The following is a 21381-nucleotide window of genomic DNA, read 5'->3' as shown; positions in this document are numbered from 1 at the left end:
TCTCCAAATTCACCATTCTTAAGAGTATCTATGATCATCAAACTATGAACATACTGATGATGGCACTTCATATTTTAATGACAAACAAACACATGAATCAAACCAAAAGCAAAATGCACTTCATATGGATATCATAGCTGTGTTTTCGACCTAAAGTTTGTTTCAGAAACTGTTTTCGGCCTATTAAGGTTTTCAGATTTTATACTTTCCAATGCAGTGTTTAAGTGGATAGTTTCCTTTTCCCTAGCAATTCTTCAATTGAAAACAATACATATACACCGATGATGTATAAATGATGAGGATATGTGATCTCTTACGTTGACACTACAAACATTGTATGTCGTGGTGATAGAAGTGAATGCAGCATTAAAAGACAACACATTTTAACAACAACAGAAATCCTGACCATTTCTTCTTTCCTCTTCCATTGGTGACACAACCCGATACCCGTAACCCCCAACCAGATCAGTTATATATGGGCCATTACACAAAGACATAAATTTGTTTATATATTTATTATTAAATATAACCAACCAATCATTTAATATCAGAAATGGTTGTCTCACTACAGACTGCTAGAACATGGATGGAAAAAAGACACGGAGAAGTCTTTACTCACAGCGTAGGGCACAGGGAAAGTGTATCAGGTACAGATCTATATAATCCATGTCTAGGGCCTCCAGTGACTGGCGACACGCTGGCTTCACGTCCTCTGGGTCATGACAGTGGCCCAATATCTGTAAAGGTAACACGACCAAATGATAGAATACTTTAATACTGATGGGAACAGTTCTTTCCTCATTTCCGCTATAGCACTATACGTTTGTCATGCCTTTTCTTGTGAGCTCCACAAACGGTGGACGTTCACCATACTCTTGCAATCAAATTCCTAAACTTTGAATCCCTCCGATGAGTAACGTTTTTGAGTAATGAACTGCAAGAGGGCTCAAATCTTTAATGATATCACTATTAATCGTCACTGAGTAACCCTAAATCTGGATGACACAATTGCGAATTGCTGCATAATATCAAAGAAGTCCACAGTGGCTTTGCCAGATTTGTCGGCGATCACTCACAACACTGCTAACTGATCTGTTCCTTCTTATCATACCAGCTTCTAAGTGCCGCTTAATGAAGGTCAACTAAACATGAGTTCAATGCAGTGAATGCGGGTGTGTCTTGTTCTCAACTCATCTCCTTGGTTGTCAAAGTCCACTGCATTAAATGTCACGACTTTCTGGACACTGGCCTTGTCCAACATGCAATGTTTCAACCCATCCTCTTGGTTGTCAAAGTCCACTGCATTAATTGTCACGACTTTCTGGACAATGGCCTTGTCCAACATGCAATGTTTCAACACATCCTCTTGGTTGTCAAAGTCCACTGCATTAATTGTCACGATTTTCTGGACAATGGCCTTGTCCAACATGCAATGTTTCAACCCATCCTCTTGGTTGTCAAAGTCCACTGCATTAACTGTCACGACTTTCTGGACAATGGCCTTGTGCAACATGCAATGTTTCAACCCATCCCTTTGGCTGTCAAAGTCCACTGCATTAATTGTCACGATTTTCTGGACAATGGTCTTGTCCAACATGCAATATTTCAACCCATCCCCTTGGTTGTCAAAGTCCATTGCATTAATTGTCACGACTTTCTGGACAATGGCCTTGTCCAACATGCAATGTTTCAACCCATCCCTTTGGTTGTCAAAGTCCATTGTATTAATTGTCACGACTTTCTGGACAACGGTCTTGTCCAACATGCAATGTTTCAACCCATCCCCTTGGTTGTCAAAGTCCACTGCATTAACTGTCACGACTTTCTGGACAATGGCCTTGTCTAACATGCAATGTTTCAACCCATCCCTTTGGCTGTCAAAGTCCACTGCATTAATTGTCACGATTTTCTGGACAAAGGTCTTGTCCAACATGCAATATTTCAACCCATCCCTTTGGCTGTCAAAGTCCACTGCATTAATTGTCACGATTTTCTGGACAAAGGTCTTGTCCAACATGCAATATTTCAACCCATCCCCTTGGTTGTCAAAGTCCATTGTATTAATTGTCACGACTTTCTGGACAATGGCCTTGTCCAACATGCAATGTTTCAACCCATCCCTTTGGTTGTCAAAGTCCATTGTATTAATTGTCGACTTTCTGGACAATGGCCTTGTCCAACATGCAATGTTTCAACCCATCCCTTTGGTTGTCAAAGTCCATTGTATTAATTGTCACGACTTTCTGGACAATGGCCTTGTCCAACATGCAATGTTTCAACCCATCCCTTTGGTTGTCAAAGTCCATTGTATTAATTGTCACGACTTTCTGGACAATGGCCTTGTCCAACATGCAATGTTTCAACCCATCCCTTTGGCTGTCAAAGTCCACTGCATTAATTGTCACGATTGTCTGGACAATGTGCAACACAGTCCAGCATGTGTAAACCAACATGAGATCGCGTTCAATGTTTCAGAGGTCAGGGTTTAGCTGTAATATCTTATTGCATATTGTCTCTTGTCTCTGGTATGTTCTTATGCAGATCAGAATTTGATTCAATTGGTCAATTATCACATGGCATTACAAATCTCATCTCCGAACCACTGTCGCATATCATGTACATGTACTTTTTGTACCCCTCTGACAAAGGTAAATTGATTTGAGGCATTCATAGCTTTCGTTAAATGAGCCTTACACATTTACACTTGTCAGAAGGGTACACAAAGTACGTGATGTATCAGTGGTCTTCCATTTTTGTGGAAGCCGAGGTATCTGAGTGGTTTAGAACGCTGCCTTTGTCTGCTGGGGATTATTGTGAACACAATAAAGTACTAGAATCTGTACTTTACTGAAAAGTGTAACCTCAATTATAACATATATTAGGTCGTTTTAGTATTGCAAAGTTGACATATCTATTCAGCAGCTATTACCACGTTTCATATTACATTGTATATTCAATGCACAGACATTTTATCAGAACGAAGTATAATAGTTTAATCACATTTGCGTAAACGTCAATTGTTTTGATAAGACTTTTTTGGCTGGCATGTTTGCAGTGAGTTATTGAAGCACTCGTAACTTAAGGCATTTAGGATTACCTCCCTTCCTCTGTTCAGGTCACTGTTCTCATCCGGCCTTTGTTAAATCCAGCTTTTACCAACATTTGTAAATATATGGAGCTATAAATGTTGACTTTGAAGAATATATAGTAAACTCTATGGTATAGTTATCCTCTTACCGATGAGACAGCATATTTACAATGACACTTTTTGTACCACTTGTACCACAACAAATGTCAGTTATTGCATAACTGATCAATTTCCAAATGACCTAATGTTAATTTTTGTGTTTATATAGTCGTGTTTTGTACTATGTTTAACCAAAATTTGAAAATTGAAATGTTTTTGTTGTGTTGTGTTGTGTTCAATGATTTAATCTAATGTTTCGTATTACATGCATGAGATTCTTGATTTTTATAAAAAAGTATTTCTGAATAGCGTACGTGGAGAGTTTACATTTGATATGCATCATTACACATTAAAACGAAAACTCACTGCAATCACATAAGTGTTTCACCACACGCTTTTGGTAAACTTTTTTTTATTTTCTAAAGACATCTTTTCTGTTGATATTTGTAGATGGATCCATATTTGGGCAGAACGATTGTGAGTATTACAACTTGAAATGAACAGATGACAACTCAGTGCACAGTTATATGCATGGAATGTTTGGGACCATAAAAGGGAACCTCGGTATTCTGGATCCCGTGATTCTGGAAATCACGCCCTCTGATCGGTTGTAATCGCAAATACTTACTCAAAGATATATTCCTGTACACTGATGATTTGTTTGTCTGGACATTTGACAATCAAGCAGATCTGCCCGGATACGGACCGTCCGCATTGACGATGTTTAACAGTTTCCTCAAAGTGTTATTATAAGTTGTTCACTGGTCACGAGGGGGACATGGGCTGATGTACCCTCGATGTTTGTTTATGTTCCCTGAGCCCGAAGAAACATCGAGGGTACATCAGTGAACAACGTATTTATCTTACCGAACACCTCAATGGTAAATTTGAACTGTTTGAAGCACGGGTATCGGATCATAGTATGGAGTACCAGACGACAAGACGACAAGAAAAACAAATTTAGAGTTATCTCCCTTCCGTCGATTTGCATTCGCAAAAAACGGTAATTTCCTTACATCATACGTGTGATTCAATGTTATTCGAAATAAAGAATTTCTACCACGAAGTACCAAATGAGTTCGGCATTCCCAGCGGGGTACATAGAAAATGTTACTCGCTTGTAAGCGGGGTACATCGAAAATAATAGAAGAGCGCTCAGCCAATCAGAAAACGACATTTATGTGCGAGGCAAGATAAGTGGTAAGGTCTGTAATTTTGTTCTGTCTTGAAGGCAAACATGGTAATATTGTAAACAACCTTCAAACCTTCGTCACAATAAACAGCTCTTCCCTCTTTACTTTCCCTTCTTTGATCAGTTCTTTAACGGCGACTCCGATTTCCGGTTCCGTTTTATAGAGCCAGGCTGTGTCAATATGGCGGTATCCCATCTGTATTGCGGCCTTCACGGCATCACCAACCTCGTTTGGCTGTTGGGAAAAACAAAATAACAGTATACATATATGTTACACGTTGGAGTCTGTAGACATTTGCAACCCTTAGTCATGTCAGGATCCGAAGAGTCGAAATCCAGATTCATTCCTGGTATGATCCTTGGATTGTCAGACCCATAACCGGCTTAATGGGTTTTTACCAAAATGGTAATTGAATCTGATTTTATTCGCAAACCACAAAAATACCGTTACAGCTGATAATTGCACAGCGTGTCACGAACATTCATGTGTAGTTGCACTGACTAATCATCGAAGATTAAAGTGTATACTGGGAATACAAATTAAAGTATACAAGTATTAAAGCATTTGACTAGGGTGGCCACAAATGGAGACGTTTCTTGGCAAATATGTTCAAAAGTAAATATAACCCATTTGTTGTATCACAGCAAACCAGGAAGATCCTTATCAAAAGTTGAGTATTATATAGCAGTATTTGTCTATTTAGTCAAACTTTACAGGAAGGTCTACGATCAACCCGTACCCGGAGGTCTACAGTCAGCATCCATCCGGACGTTTACGTGAACACCCATCCTGAGGCCTTCCGTCAACATATACCCGGAGAACCACAGTGACATTTACACAGAGGTCTACGGTTAACATCTGTTCAGAGGCCAATAGTCACAATCTACCTAGGGGGTTCTAGTCAGCATCTGCCTAGGGGTCTATGGTCAACTTCTACCTAGGGGTCTATGGTCAACATCTACCTAGGGGTCTATGGTCAACATCTACCTAGGGGTCTATGATCAACATCTGCCTAGGGGTCTATAGTCAACATCTACCTAATGGTCCATAGTCAGTGTCAACATTTATGAGGTCATAATTCGTTTCTCGAAACCAACAAACTGTGTTGGACAATTAGAAACAGCTGAGTTTCTAACTCAGTCTCAATTCTAAAACCCAAAATACAAAACAACTCATGTAACCTATCTACCTAACTCAAATTGTCGACTAAGTTTGAGATTTATATCCATTTCAGTTTATTCTGGGAAATGCATTTTCCTGTTTTTTTCTCAAATTTGAGTAAAAACTGTAACTTAAGTCAAAACCCAGACTTAAGTTTGTTTCGAGAAATCAGGGCTAGGTCCTCCACCACAATTCAAGCTTACTCTTTTGGAAATCTGCATACACATGTTCCAAGGGCTGGTAACATTTGTAAATAAAGTGTTCAACTACAAACCTTGAAACTGTTGTAGGTTCCTAAGCCCAGCATAGGCATGTCATAACCGCTGTTAAGACGTATGGAAGGTACTTTGTCCGCCATCTTGAAACTTTTCCCTCTCAGCACCTTGACAAGAAATTCTAAAACCAAAAACCTACTAGTAGGTACTTTTAATATCTATTTTAATTAAAGAAAACACATGTCAGCAATACATCTGTACTTCCACTGTATTACAGTGTAGTGTGGGTGTGTTTTGTGCCTGTGATTGGAGAGCGGTTTCAGCTAAAGCGTGATGATAATGATGACGATGGTGATGATAATTTGTAGATTTTAAAGTGAGAGGGGAAGGTGAAGCCATCTTATATATCCCCATACGTAGTGGTCGTCATCAAAGGCCGAATGAGACCATTACAGCAATAAATATGAAGTACTTGCGTCACACTCCGTCGAATTCGACACATTGTCGGTAACTCCCCACACACACACACTCCGATACAATGTGTAGACAGAGTATAATGAACAACAATGTACACATACTTCAAGAGGTCATCCACGTGATCGTATCGTATGCGTAACCTTTCTTCCCTCAGTTGCTGTGTGTATCGGTTTACACATTTTTTAAATGATAACATACCAGACCTACTGGGGCTTCTGTAAAGGGCATTTACATTGTGTAATCGCACGTCTTACGTTCAGGGATATTTATCAGGCGTTGACCTATCCGTTGACAGACCATGGGCAGTTAGGCCACATAAAATAATTTCTTGTTTCTCATCACTTTTTTTGTAAACAAAAGATGGGTAAGTAGGGCTGATTTTATTTTAATTTTTTAATATTTTCTTCTGATTTTCTATACAATGTTAGTCGAATGACGGAAGCTTAGACAGATTTATGCACGAAAATTTACCAGTGCACAAAACAAAATACAACAACAAATACAACAAAACAAAACAAAAAACAACAACAAAGAAAAAACAATTAGCGTCGGGCCCAATTTTAAGAGAGAGAAGAAGTTATTTTTATGTGGCCTTATCTTAACCTGAGACCATTAACTGATTTATGGTCTCTGTCGTAACCTTGTGTCAACAGTCGACGCACATTCAATACTGAAGTGAGAAACCAGAACTCGCGTTGTTGACACAAGACCCCTTAGATCCCGACATTCAGGGTAACACACAGATTTCTCAGTAGATATTAAATCAAGAATAATTTGATCATCATTTGATGTCAGTTATGCCAGGCGCAATCGAGATCGATGCCATGATGCCGATCACTGGGTTGTCTGGTCCAGACAAGATTATATACAGCCCTTGCCATACAGCTGGAAAATTCTGAGGCAGCGTTAAGCAACATACAAACAAATAAATAAACAAATAGATATAAACAGCGGGTAAGATCACTTTTATCTGTACATCTATATTCTCTGACCCACCAGTCTCTGAAGCAAGTTCGTTAGTATGCAAAATGTTTTGTTATATCCATATTACAGGAGACTTGGATCAATGGTTTTGATATTAACACTGTTTTAACCATGTATCGATATACTTCACCAAGGGATTAATGGATTTACCATATTAACACTGTTTGTAACGTCATGTATCGATTTAGACCTTCATCAAGGATTAAACTGAGACGTGTAAACGTCACATACTTTTAAAAAAAAGAACTGATTACCATAGCTCAAGCAATTTATCATTGACGTGTGTAAACGTAACATACTTTTAAAAAACAAGTGGAACCTGAACTATTAGCTTGGATAGGAAGTATAAGCGTCAACAAACTTTTCAAAGACAGACATCTTATGAACGCACCACCATTTCTCTTGATCACCACCCCTAAACACAACGTATCACGCAGTAGCCCCCACACACACACACACACATACACATAGTGTCATTCTTGATTTTGACGGTCGATAAATCACTGTAGACCATTAATTATGACAATCATCTTGCATGTGTTGATCATATAGATGTTTGTGTTTGTTTCTAGCCATTTTTATTTTAATTTGCGACGTATACAACGTGATGAACGCCTACGTTCAATTGGCATGTTGCAAACAGGCACGACCAGCGTGAAGTAGCCAATTGCAAGTCCTTCGATGTTTCGAAGTAAATCATTAGCAGACTTTGGAACACATAACAGCACAGGGGCGGATACAGCTATTGAGAAAAGGAGGGGTGCACACTTCATTTTCACCCGAGTTTCAATGGTCATTTAACAAACTTTCAGCACAAAGGGGTGCACCCTCTCTGGATCCGCCTATGCAGCAAACCCGAAATTAGGAAATTAGTCGCGATGGGGTGGAGTGGTGGGGCGCGATTAACTTTTAATTATTAAAATGTCACGTTTGTACAACATAGTCACATATCGGTATGGAACTCTACTCTTCTTCACATGCTATAATCTGCATATACCCGTCCATTATACCATTATTCAACACAGTAATTCTTAAAACAATTACATCCATAACTGATTATTCCCGAGCCTTATATCTCATCACAAGGAGTTGTCACATGTCCAAGACAACGCTATTGTCTCTCCACAAGACAACAGTCACCTCTGCGTGAGTCCATTGTTTCTGCTATAGAATGAATGAGATGAATGATGAGACAAATGAATGAATTACGTTGTTGATGTCCTATTTACAAGAGAGCTGTTTCCTTGTCCGTGTTGACTTAACAAACAACACAGAATATAGGTCAGTCATGTAATAATACATCACGGCGTCCGTGTGATCGCATGTAGCCAGCTCTCCTTCATTCAGTAGTATCAAAAATAGATGTAGACGTTTGTTTATCAGTTTGCAATACGATAACAGTCACACAGGCGCTTTCGTGACTGTCACGTACTTACCTCGCGCAATCCAACTAATCACAGGGCTGTTTATCAGGCGTCTACCCAACCGATGAAAGACCAAGGACGCTTATTCTAACTACAGTTACTAACTACAGCATATTCCTGACTGAGGCGAGAAACTGGTGTGGTTTACAAACCACGGTGACCATGACATTCGTGGCAACATGTAGCTTTCTTAGTTACATAAACTCAAGAATAATCGCAAGAATACTTTTATGCCATTTTGGTAAGGGACCGTTCATAATTTATGGCTTGGGGTCACCCATTTTGTTCTGGGGAGGTAGGGTGGGGTGGGGTGGTCATTTAAATTAAGCTTAAAAACTTTGGGGTGCGGGTCATAAATTTTGTACATGACATGCAGGGGGTCTCTTACTTTGTACATATTTTTTTTATTTTGGGGAGGGGATGGGGTGTCATTCACAATGTACATGCCTTTCCATAAAATCATCATGACCCCGTAGCCATAAATTATGAACGATCCCTAAGACAACAATATCAAGTACAGGACTTTTCACCCAATCGGCTTTATGTAACAGCACACCATGACGGTTGCTGATTTCCATATTTGAAACGCAGAGTGAGTAAGTGTGTGTGGGTTTATGCCGCCTTCAGAAATATTCCAGCAATATCACGTCGTGGGACACCAGAAATGAGCTTCACACATTGTACCCATATGGTGACGAGCGAAAGGTTTAACGGTTTAACTACTAGGGTACTCCACTGCCCCTTTGAAACGCAGAGGTCAACTCAGAAATCGATAGATAAAGATCAATGAATCTTCAAAAAATATGATAAAGGGTAGTAAAAGGAATGCGATAAAAAAAAAAGAAGAAAAAAAAAAGACAAATCCAACACAAAAGCAGCAAATATGTTGAAACATTGAAGATTTTTATCGTAAATGAATTGGAGGATCAAGAATCGTACACTATTTAGGGGATAACTGTACTGTGTTTGACGAATTGGGGACGTATACCGGTGGTTATATAGCCGCAAATTTAGTTATATTGGCGACGCGCAAGCGGAGCCGATATAACGTTAAATTTGCGCAAGCGGAGCCGATATAACGTTAAATTTGCGGCTATATAACCACCGGTATACGTCCCCAATTCATCAAACACTGTACAGTTATCCCCATTCTAATTCAACTCGTTTCACGCTGTTTTTTTCGCGAAAGAAATTCATTATTTAAACCAGATCAAAGTTCCTCTAGGTCAAAGGTATAATCATATCACTCCTTGAACTTACACCATCGCCAGAAAAAGTAGTTCTCTTTTCAAACTACACACGTTTATTATGTGCACACAGACTAAATCTGACAATGATGAATTGATCATAGTATTATAGATAAAATGGACGGAATTTTGATGAAACCACCCTCTAATTACAGAAATGAGCGGCCAGCTGATTCCTCAACTACGGGCCATTATCAGTTCAAATGACTTCACAGCAGGTGACGTCACGCTCCATAATGACGTCATAAATCTTGTTTCATGATCTAACAGTAATGGGTGAACAGCCTGTTGCGAGTTAGGTGTTTGAACTTAAAATTAAATTTATGATACTGTTTTGTCTTTTTTAACACAAATTCCACCCATTTGAGCTGGATAGGGGAGTTAATTGACCTATGGCTTCTGCAAATGACAATGTCCTGCAAAGCAGCGTTACCCCAATAGTGTAGGGATACATTCAAAGGTTTTGGTGAATCGGTTTTCAAATTGCGACGGTATATGCTGATTATACGGTCGGAAATTTATAGCATTGACCAATCAGAACTCGTGTTACATACTAAGTTGAATTAGAATTTCAATTCCCTTTGTATACTCAAGGCCAAAGTCACACATACACATATATTATACGATGTTGAACTTAGGTTGAATATTAGATAGAGTGTATGACTTTAATAAGACCAAATAACACTTTCACAGGCGTTATACACATTTTAACAATTATGTAAGCATTATCTGTCATAAAAATACAAATGTTCAAAAGTTATCAAATAATGGACATTTCCAAATAACGCTAAACTTATCTTCAGGCATGTTCAAAGTACAGAACGGGATAGAGCATCGTTGAGACATGTTAGGCGCCGTTCATGTTGCATATCGTTAAGGCAACAGTGGTTACCATGGAGAGCCATTTCCTGCAGGACCGTCAGGAATCGCCTGAAAGCAGCAGGATACAGGGCCAGAAGACCACCAAGCGTATAAAACTGTCTCTAGCTCACAAAGCAGCACGACTTGCCCGGTGTAATCAACGTGTTTGCTGGAACATTGCATCATGGCGGAGGGTTCACTTTTCCGATGTGTCTTTTCTTTTTGCATATGGCGGATGGTCGTTCACGTGTCTGGAGACAAAGGACCACAGCTATGGACCAATGCAATATCCAGGAGACGGTTCCTATTGGGAGAGGGTCAGTCATGGTATGGGGATGAATTTCCTTGGGTTGCAAGATATACCTCATTACCATTCGTGGTAACCTTAGTGGGCCTCGGTATCAACACGATATCCTTGAGAGGGATGTTGTCCCACATTTTGATAACCATCCACTTGCCACCAGACCCATCTTTTTGTATGACAATGCCGGGCCTCACAGAGCACGTGCTGTCAGCTAGTTCTTGCAACAGAATGCAGTTGCAACCATCCCATGGTCCAGATATCAGTCCCATTGAGCATCCGTGGGACATTTTAGGCCGTCGTGTTCGACGGAGAGACCCACGTGTCCAGACTCTCATTGAGGAATTGGAACGAGATTTCTTAGAATCAAATTCGGAGATTGATCCAAGGAATGAGGATGGGTCTTGAATCAGTTGTTCGTGTGCAGGGAGGCCACACAAGATACTGTTTGAAAGATGTGTACATGGTACTGACAGTTAATTCTGTGCAAGAAAAGAGAAAATCGTAATGTTTTTTGCATGAAATGACGTCGTTTTTCCATATGAGTACCATCTTCAAATAGACCAGATTATGCTATGGCAATCCTGGCTTAATTTCTCCTCAACCCTTTCTTTTCACTACAAAATTCACATGGTATGAGAATCTTTGACACACTGTATGCACCAGTTCATTACAATTACTCAGTCTGAGAAAATACGGATGTTGCTAAAGTAATTTCCATATGTATAGTTTCACAGTATAATCTGGGAGGAAGTATTTTCCTTCAGTTGAATCCGTCAAATATTGACCATTTGCATGACTTGTATTATGTTTCTATGTATTATAATGCCAATCTGAAGTGAAATCCTATTACAATAACACCGTGTAATTATATAGTTGTACCAGTGACGGTCGTTTCAGGGTGGGTGAGTGAGTGAGTGAGTGAGTGAGTGAGTGAGTGAGTGAGTGAGTCTAGTTTTACTCCGCTTTTAGCAATATTCCAGCAATATCACATTATATATAATGTGTGGATTAACAAATCACGATTACACAGGAATATGTCATATATGAGTAACTATGTATCAACAATGACAACCCCTCAGAGGTCGTGGATTTCGGTATAGCGGTAACCGGACTGACGAGCTATAATAATTCATAGATAGAGTGAGTGAGCGAGTTTAGTTTTACGCCGCTTTTAGCAATATTCCAGCAATATCACGGCGGAGACATCTGAAATTGGCTTCACACATTGTACCCATGTGGGGAATCGAACCGGGGTCTTCGGCGTGACTAGCGAAGGCTTTCACAACTGGGCTACCCACCGCCCCTGGTCGGGTCAGAGGGTTTAGATACCCTTACCTTCAGATACTACTTACATGCACTCGCCCTTAATATCGCTGGATAAGCATAAACTATATCTGCGATTACTTTTGAAATATATTACTAAACAGCAATGTGTTCTCACGAATGCCAAGTTCTACTGTAAACACCACGTGTTCTAGTTTCTCCCCTCAGTCAGAACTGAGCTACTGACAGAATAGCATAGCTGCCCTTGACCTCTCATCGGTTGGGCCGATGCCCGATGAACACAGTGTCGTGGCTGCTACGGAAGTGCCTGTGTGGCTGGTGTGTTATTACATGCTGTGTTTGACTTCACGTTGGCGTTTCATATAAAGGTATTGTTGTTGGTATTTATTTTCTCTTCACAATCCAGGAATGCAAAGTCATTCTGCAGCATTTACACGTCGTATCGTGTGTAAGATAACAAAATACACTTCACTGTGTCATTCGCCCCAACGTGATAACGTTGTATTTGGGTTATAAGTGTTGACGAGGTCACCTTGTTGACTTATTTCTGTTCGGTAGAACGCTCGTTGACAAGGTGGTCGTGCTGCTGGTGAGTGTACACAGATACGACTTTTTGCTATATAGAAGAGCGTGTGCTAATAACCATGGTAACTGCATGTTCCTGACTGACATCTTATATCTTTTATTAAATTATTCAGTGACAGTGTTTTAGTGACTTTCTTGTCAAGTGCTGAGAGGGCAGTTTCATGATGGCGGACAAAGTACCTTCCATACGTCTCAACAGCGGATACGACATGCCTATGCTGGGCTTAGGGACCTACAACAGTTTCCGGGTTGGTAGTTGAACATTTACTTACAAACTATTATACCCTCTCAATGAAATACTGGGGGACCTGTCAATATTAGTTGATGCTGAATGTGGATCTCTTTATAGATGCTGACTGTTGATTTCTGGGTACATGTTGTCTGTAGATTTCTATGTAGATGTTTACAATAGACCTTTGGGTAGATGTTGACCTTTGGGTAGATGTTGACTGGACACCTTCAGGTAGATGTTGACTGGAGACCTTTTGGGTAGATGTTGACTGGAGACCTTTGGGTAGATGTTGACTGAGGACCTTTGGGTAGATGTTGACTGAGACCTTCGGGTAGATGTTGACTGGAGACCTTTGGGTAGATGTTGACTGGAGACCTTCAGGTAGATGTTGACTGAGGACCTTTGGGTAGATGTTGACTGGAGACATTCAGGTAGATGTTGACTGGATTCCTTTGGTAGATGTTGGCTGGAGACCTTCGGTGACTGGGAGACCTTCGTGTTGACTGAGACCCGGGTTGACTTGACTGGAGACCTTTGGGTAGATGTTGACTGGAGACCTTTGGGTAGATGTGGACTGAGGACCTTTGGGTAGATGTTGATTGGAGTCCTTTGGTAGATGTTGGCTGGAGACCTTCGGGTAGATGTTGACTGGATGTTGACCCTTAGATGATGTTGACGGGTAGATGTTGACTGTAGACCCCAGGTAGATGTTGACTGTAGATGTTGACCTTCAAGATGTTGACTGAACCTTTGGGCAGATGTTGACTGAGACCTTTGAGATGTTGACCGGGAGTTTTTGGCAGGGTAGATGTTGACTGGAGACCCCTCGGGTAGATGTTGACTGACCGTAACCTCCGGGTAGATGTTGACTGAAGACCTTCCGGTAGATGTTGACTGTACACGTAGATTCAGTGGTCACGGCATGTCCGCTTTGGTTGGTAAGAGGTGACGAAAGTTATAATCGCACTTATTTACCATTTTTATAAAAAACCCAAACCTTAGTTTGATGGAGATTACGAAGGATTCGGGATTCCAATACATGGATGCTCGCACAGAAAATGGCGCAAAGTTGTACATACACATAGATTACCAACCTATTTTTCGTTTACAGCCAAACGAGGTTGGTGATGCCGTGAAAGCCGCAATAGAGATGGGATACCGCCATATTGACACAGCATGGCTCTATAAAACGGAACCGGAAATCGGAGTCGCCATTAAAGAACTGATAAAAGAAGGAAACGTAACGAGGGAAGAGCTGTTCATTGTGACGAAGGTAGGGTGACTGTGCTGTTAACAGCATTGTGTTTTAGTCAGACCTCACCACATACACTTTGTAGGGATTGTGACATCTTGTTAATGCGGATGTTACTGATAACGGGATCATCGTCCATATTGTCAAATGTTTGGATTAACAAATCATGATTACACAGGAATATGTCTTTGAGTACCTATGTATTAAAAATAACCCATCAGAGGTCGCGGATTTCAGATATAGTGATAATATAGCGGTAACCGGACTAAGTTTCACGTTCTGTTTTGTAATAATTCATAGAGTGAGTAGAAACAAATAATTTCATTTAAATTGATAAAGTGAGTGTGTGGAGTTTAGTTTTACACCGATTTTAGCAATATTCCAGCAATATCACGGTGGGGATCACCAGAAATGGGCTTCACTCATTGTACTCATGTGGGGATTCGAACCCGGGTCTTCGGCGCGACAAGCAAACGCTTCAACCACTAGGCTACCCCACCTCCCCTCATAGATAGAACTATGTACAGAGTATGCCGTAATACGGTTGGTCATTTCAAGTTCCACATCCAGTGCGTGTTAAGATTAAGCCTGGTAAGAAACAACTTTGTGCTGTGCTGAAATGATCACCTGTTTGATCAAGGAGTACGTGGGTAACGTGATGTCTGTGGTGGTCTGGAGTCGCTCACAGGTACATGTATACCAACCCAGAGCTAAAGCTAGTTAGTGTCGCCTGGCGTCATTGCACTCAGGGACATAACATATCAGGGGCATTCGAATTTCCTAACCCGTATACATTTAACAATGGTACAACACGCTTGAGAACGGTACAATAATCTCTATCGAAACGTCGCACTCACGAATAAAAGAAGTTGTTATCCATAAATGTTCTATACCGTATACATCTGTATATGTAGACTGTATCAGCAGGGTAAAGGGCTGCAGTCTGTTTAGCTGTCATTTTGTCTGTCCACATAGATAAGATATGAGAAACACACCTTGCCATTACTTCAGTACCGTTTCCCATCGGGGTTAAGCGTATATCATCAGTCAGACGTGTGATGACCCTTATACTAAATGTATGTTATCATTCTGGCGTGTTATCATTGCAGATATGGGACAACTGTCATGAGCCGGAGAAAGTGGAGCCAGCATGCCGAGCGTCATTGGAGGCCCTGGACATGGATTACATAGATCTGTACCTGATACATTTTCCTCTGTCTTTTGCTGTGAGTCAATTCTTCCCTGCTCTGTTTAACCATCCATGTTCTGGCAGTCAGTAGTGTGAGACAACCATGTCTGATATTACACGATTGGTTGGTTCTCTGCCTTATTTAACCATCCATGTTCTGGCAGTCAGTAGTGAGGCAACCATGTCTGATATTACATGATTGGTTGGTTCCCTGCCTTATTTAACCATCACGCTTGGTCAGTATTGATAGAACCAAATTGGTTATATTTTTGATATAAAATTGTAGACACTTCTCTGTTTATATGTGAATCAAGACCGATCCAAATGGGAGTTATTGTATTTTGTTGTATTCCAAACTCACTACTAATGTAGCAGAGAGTGAGTGAGTGAGTGAGTCCATGTGGAATCGAACCCGTGTCTTCGGCGTGACGAGCGAACAAACCACTAGGAACCCACGAATGAGCAGAGACGTACAAGAAATTACAGTTTTTTCCTGTTAACTTGGCACTTTATATATGTCGACAGTACAAACACGACCATATCGTACTAAATAGAAATGTGTTAGTGATTGTTGTGGGGGCGGATGATGTACAAGTCTTTCATTGGTACTCTGGTATGGGTTGTGGAGCGTCACCAACATCATTTTCAAACTGCTTTTTCTTGTTTGAGTGGCATTTTAGAAGCTGGGAAGTACAAAATTGACAAACTTTATGGATAACAACTTCTTTATAACGGAGAGTGCGACGTTTCGATACAGATTCTTGTACCGTTGATTCTTGTACGGAATGACATTCCTGCTTGACAAGGTACAAGAGTCTGTCAATTTTACTTTTTCTGGAGAAATGCTGCACAATTGAAACGTATTACTGCCAAAAATAATTGACATCTACACAGTTGTATCTACGTAGATTAGTCTAGTATCCACTTAGGTCACTCTTTCAACAAGTTGAAATGCAAATGTTTGATACACTTTACTTATGCCTACTATCAATGAGGCCAGGGAAGGAAAGGATAACAAAACGTACATTGGGATGATAAGGGCACAGCCAGTTTATTACAAAATAGAAAGGTCGAAATTATGGCAGGCAGGTGACAGATGGTGGTGTATAATATATAAGCACGCCAAGCGCCAGCCCGAAGGCATAGAGCTCCTTGACCCGTAGCTCTCTATGGGTAACCAAGAGAGAGCAAGCATTTTAACAGCATTAGCAATTACAAATGTACCTCCGGCGGGTCACCGCCGAGAGGACTGAAAGATACTGTTAGCGTGATATATATATGCCACGTAACCAAGGGTAACCTCTGAGAGGATAGGCATTAGCAAATCAAAACCACCCAAAATCCGCCACCAAATTTATACCTATAAATTTGCCCCCACAATTAAACAAACCTTACAGCTTCGGGATCTCGTAGAAAGAGTTCAAGCCCCCCTTGGAGAGAATTGATGAATATGTCCCTACCAATATCTGAGAGGTGAATGCCGTCCTGGAAGTACAGACCTGGATCTTTAAAGCAGATCTCATGCGATATGATCTTACCTCCCATAGCAACCACACCAGCGCGCACAGCCCTGTTTACCCTTTTTCTGTTGTTTTCAACAGCTACCCAAGACTTAGCTCCGGGCCACTTCCTGCGGGTAAGCTTCTCAGACCAGACTAAGGTACAGTCTGGTAGCAAATTTTTAATATGTGCCATACCTTCTCTGATCTTCATTGCCAGCTGTATCCCCTTCCTGTCCGTCAAGTCATTTGACCCTGCGTGAATGATCAGCATATCCGGCTTTGGGTAGCGTTGCAGACGGCGCTCGATCATCGTATGCACGTGCTGCCATTTCAGTCCACGCTTGCTTAGCCATGTTACAAGCCCCGGTAGCCCCAGACTGCGCCCCACCGGTCGTCTAACTGCCCTCTTATGCGCCCAATAGATATATGAATATCCCAGTATCCAGATTTCTGAAGCAGACTTGCCTAGATATAACGAAGAAACAATAATGTTGATACGTTCATTCAGATATCATTGGATGATATAGCGAACGGTGGGAGTTACCAATCCCACGACATTCGGATATAACTGGCATAGGCAGCAGATGTCCATCTGCCCCACCGCTTGATAGTATCCTCGGGTACTCCGAGGGTAGCTGCTGACGATGCTGCTCCAATTCTAAAGCTGTGTGATTTGTAAACTCTCGAGTCGAGATTAGCAAACTTGACTGCCTTTGCCAATACTGCATTAAACTGTGACCTTGTGACAGGCTCACCATTAAAGTGCCTGTAGAGATATTTGCCTCCCTTAGACCTTATTGACAAATACCGCTTCATCGCTAACACCGGACAGAGAGACTTATCTGGGTGCTCGCAGATAAGAAGTGTTGTACCCCTCCCAGCTTGATCTGTTTTGGAGTAGCGAATCTTTACTGAAATTGAGGTAGGATAAACCAAAATGTCTGATAAAAACAGAGGTTTCTCTGTCTGTTCTGGGCATCCAAGAACAATTTCACCAATTCGTAAGAAACCAAAAAATGCTACTGTAAAGGCAGATGTGAAAAGACTTGTTTCGTATGTAGTGTAACATACTCGTTGCAAGGCATCCAATATTCTTGGTAAAATCTGTATGGTAAGTGGTGCTCGTGTATCCTTACACGGGTTCTGTTTCCTGATAGAATGCATCATTTTCTTTATGATGTAATGATCTGTCGGGTCCTGATACGACTTGAGCTTGTGCGTTCTGCTAATCGCCGACAGATGTTGTGCAATGGTACTTGATGACCGGCGTTTGAGTGAAAGGTAAGCAATGTAATGACTGACATGACTGACACTGACTGGCAATATTGCTGACATCTTGTATTGGTCACAGAAAGATTGAAACTCCTTTAATGCTGCTTTGTAGGCTATGTTGGTATTCTGTGACACTGATTGCTGTATCAGACGATGGGTCTCTGCGTGGATAATTCCCATATCTGCTCTGGTAGCGGGTCGCCCTGGGTAGAGCATAGGGAACCTGCTGCCGAAAAACATCAAATCTTAATCTGCTCAATGAATCCGCTATAATGTTCTTTCTGCCTTCAATATACTCTGCTCTTACTTATATATTGTGATTAAGACATAACATGACTAGTTTTCGAACAATGAGCATCACCAAGGGAGATCGAGATGTGAACTTGTTGATGATAGCTACAACAGACTGATTGTCCGAGTAAAACAGTACTTTCTTATTCATCAGCTCGTTTCCCCAGAGCTTCAAAGACACATATATGGGGAAGAGTTCCAGAAATGTTATATCTGATGTATAACCCATGGTATGCCATTCATTTGGCCACTGTCCAAAAGACCATTTCTTGTCAAAGTATATCCCAAAACCGATACTCCCCGCGCTATCAGTGTACAAACTCAAGTGTTCGTTACTCTCCCAGTGTTGGTTGAGAAACAGAGTTGTACCATTGTGATTGTCTATAAAGTAGAGCCATACGAATATATCCTCTCTTTTTTCTTTGGTAATGCGAATGTGGTGATGTTTGTTTGTTATTGCATGTTGAATTGATTAGCCTCCGCAGGAAAGCTCTACCTGGGGGAATTGCTCTACAGAAGAAATTCAATAGACCTATTAGTGACTGCATTTCAAATAACTTAACTTTCTTCCTCCCCAATATGTCGTGAAGAAGAAATTTTGATTGTTGTATCCTCCCTTGTGGGATAGACACAGTCATTGTCAGCATGTTCAGTTGTAAACCCAAAACGTGATGGATGTACACGGGTAGACTGTTTTCTCTTCGGACAGTGGGACATTCAGGTAAAAACACACTTCCCTAAAAGCTTCTAAAACATTTGAACAGTCGTCTGTGCCTCTTCTGCCTCCAAATAGAAAATCATCCAGGTAATGTAAAATTTCTCCCCTTGTTACTAACAACAACCCATTCAACAAAAGTTGAAAATTTCTCAAAGTGAGCGCAGCTTATTCTGCATCCCATTGGTAAACACTTGTCAAAGTAAAATTTGTTTTTGAACTTAAAACCAAGCAAGTTAAAATCAGCTGGTGACACAGGTAAAAGCTTAAAGGCACTTTTAATATCAGCCTTTGCAAGAGAACATCCTTCCCCGAGCCTCTGTATCCTGCCTCTGTCCAGCAGTGTATTGACCGCTTGACCCTTGGGTATTTTTCCCTTTACCTGGCTCCTTGGCTGACGAAAACAGGATTTTTGAGGGTGTTTGCCATTACAAGCCATACATGTGTGCATGTACTTGCAAGCAGGTCTACTACATGACCGGTAGTTGTAATCCCAGCAGCTATTGGTGTGTTTCCTGGGAGCGCCTGGGAAACTATGGTGAGGTGTCTCACTGTTTCGCTGATGACCTATTGGGGCAGGTGCTGTTGACTGCATGTAAAGCATCCACATTTCTGAATTGATGTTAGCCCATGGGCGTTTTGGGTGTCTTGCTTGGTACAATCTAATCTGGGTGCCATAGCTTTTCCAGCCTATTTGACGCTGAGCCGCAATGCGAATTGTATGCATGTTTTAAGCAGCTCCTGGTGGCGTCTGGGAAACTTCGTCAAGTAGACGCTAGCAAAGATTGCAAAGACTGTGGTCCTGTCGTTAATATGCCTGATTTCTTTCTGTTTTGGTGACTTTGAAATTTCAATTTGGCCAAGGCTGTTAATTGTCAATACCTATGATTGAGTTGAAAAGGCGTCCTGCTGTGCACCTCTAAGCAGCAAATTGAAATCAACATATTCTCGCCAAATGAGCGCAAGTTGGGGTGACCCCATGTTGTCAATGTCAACTGCATGCAGGCCTACGACATATGAATTTATTGGCTCCCTACCAATATCCTCACGAGGAAAGCTAATCCTAACAGGGGTTGAAGGAATGTTATCATTTACATCGCTTTGCTCGGAAAGATAGGGTAACCTATACTCACATGGCGACGTAGCGCTGCTCCCAGTGTTGACCTTGTGAGCTCCACGTTGTTACTTGCGTGGCGGGACGGTGACGGTAGCTTGCAAACCCTTCTCCTCTTAGTCCCGGCTATTCTTCCTGACATTCTGAAACACTGCAATTAACAAATGAATCTTTTGCTGCGGGAAAGAAAATTGAATTGGAGTCTGCGGGTACTTGAAACCGTGTTGCGTGGGTACTAAGCGCGAAAGAGAGGCTGAGAAAGGGGGGGGATAACTAGGGATTTACTATCTTACGGAATAGCAAGGTTAACGGTGTAAGGGAGGTAATAGGAAGGAAAAATCACTGAAGCGCCATAAAGTATTTTATCATGCATTAAATGTGATAAAATTACATAATACATAAATGGTTGACAATAGATGGCATGTATACTGAGTCAAAAAAGAAACTTCACATTCTTTCCTCAGGGCACTAAAAAAGAACAAGAGATGGTAAGATGGTTAAATTGTTATTATTTCATTGCTGAGATCTGTGTGATGTACTCGATACTCTGACAGTGCCATAATCAGTTCCATTAGGCTACACCGCCGTTCCAAAACATGGGTATACAGAATGTAACGTCACAAGAATAAAAAATGCGAAATTTCTCAGTTCAATATCGTGTATGGCCGCCCCGCGCATTCACCACTGCCAAACACCGTCTCCTCATCGGCTGCCTGATGCTTGTGAACACGTGGTTGGGGATTCTGCGCCATTGCTCTTGCAAGGCAGCTCCAAGTTCCTGCAAATTCTGAGGTTGGTTCCTAAGACCACGAAGCCTTCTCCCAAGTGCATCCCAAACGTGCTCTATTGGATTAAGGTCAGGCGACCTCGATGGCCAGTCCATGACGTTGAT

At 41.2% G+C, this 21381-nt stretch overlaps 2 protein-coding genes across 3 annotated transcripts in view; one reads left to right on the top strand and one right to left on the bottom strand.

Annotated features, from left to right (window-relative positions):
• Positions 1 to 611: 611 nt before the first annotated feature.
• LOC124267577 (aldose reductase B-like) lies at positions 612 to 8739 on the bottom strand. The gene is made up of 4 exons (XM_046702531.1): positions 8654 to 8739; positions 5816 to 5937; positions 4453 to 4614; positions 612 to 737 (listed from the first exon to the last, which is right to left on the bottom strand). The coding sequence occupies exons 2-4, from the start codon at positions 5897 to 5899 to the stop codon at positions 612 to 614; spliced, it is 372 nt and encodes a 123-aa protein (XP_046558487.1). The 5' UTR covers positions 5900 to 5937; positions 8654 to 8739.
• A 3886-nt stretch (positions 8740 to 12625) lies between these two features.
• Positions 12626 to 21381, top strand: part of LOC124267536 (aldo-keto reductase family 1 member B1-like) — a 35591-nt gene continuing 26835 nt past the window's right edge. For both annotated transcript variants that reach the window (XR_006896059.1, XM_046702459.1), the window contains exons 1-4: positions 12626 to 12705; positions 13042 to 13170; positions 14266 to 14427; positions 15516 to 15632. Coding sequence is in view for 1 of the 2 variants with exons in the window: in XM_046702459.1 (XP_046558415.1) it covers positions 13084 to 13170; positions 14266 to 14427; positions 15516 to 15632 (366 nt within the window). In the remaining variant the exon portion in view is untranslated. The remainder of the gene's footprint in view (positions 12706 to 13041; positions 13171 to 14265; positions 14428 to 15515; positions 15633 to 21381) is intronic.

Source organism: Haliotis rubra, unplaced genomic scaffold (genome assembly GCF_003918875.1).
Source record: "Haliotis rubra isolate DU_JTF1 unplaced genomic scaffold, ASM391887v1 Scf132, whole genome shotgun sequence".
Classification (NCBI taxonomy): Eukaryota; Metazoa; Mollusca; class Gastropoda; order Lepetellida; family Haliotidae; genus Haliotis; species Haliotis rubra.
This window is presented reverse-complemented; position numbering and strand designations above follow the sequence as displayed.

What these genes read in the sequence shown, in the direction of transcription:
- LOC124267577 (XM_046702531.1), bottom strand. Translation starts at nt 5,899, where the DNA reads ATGGCGGACAAAGTACCTTCCATACGTCTTAACAGCGGTTATGACATG. An exon ending in GAACCTACAACAGTTTCAAG is followed by an intron (nt 4,615 to 5,815) that starts GTTTGTAGTTGA and finishes TTTTCCCAACAG; the next exon opens with CCAAACGAGGTTGGTGATGC. An exon ending in AGCTGTTTATTGTGACGAAG is followed by an intron (nt 738 to 4,452) that starts GTTTGAAGGTTG and finishes TTACCTTTACAG; the next exon opens with ATATTGGGCCACTGTCATGA.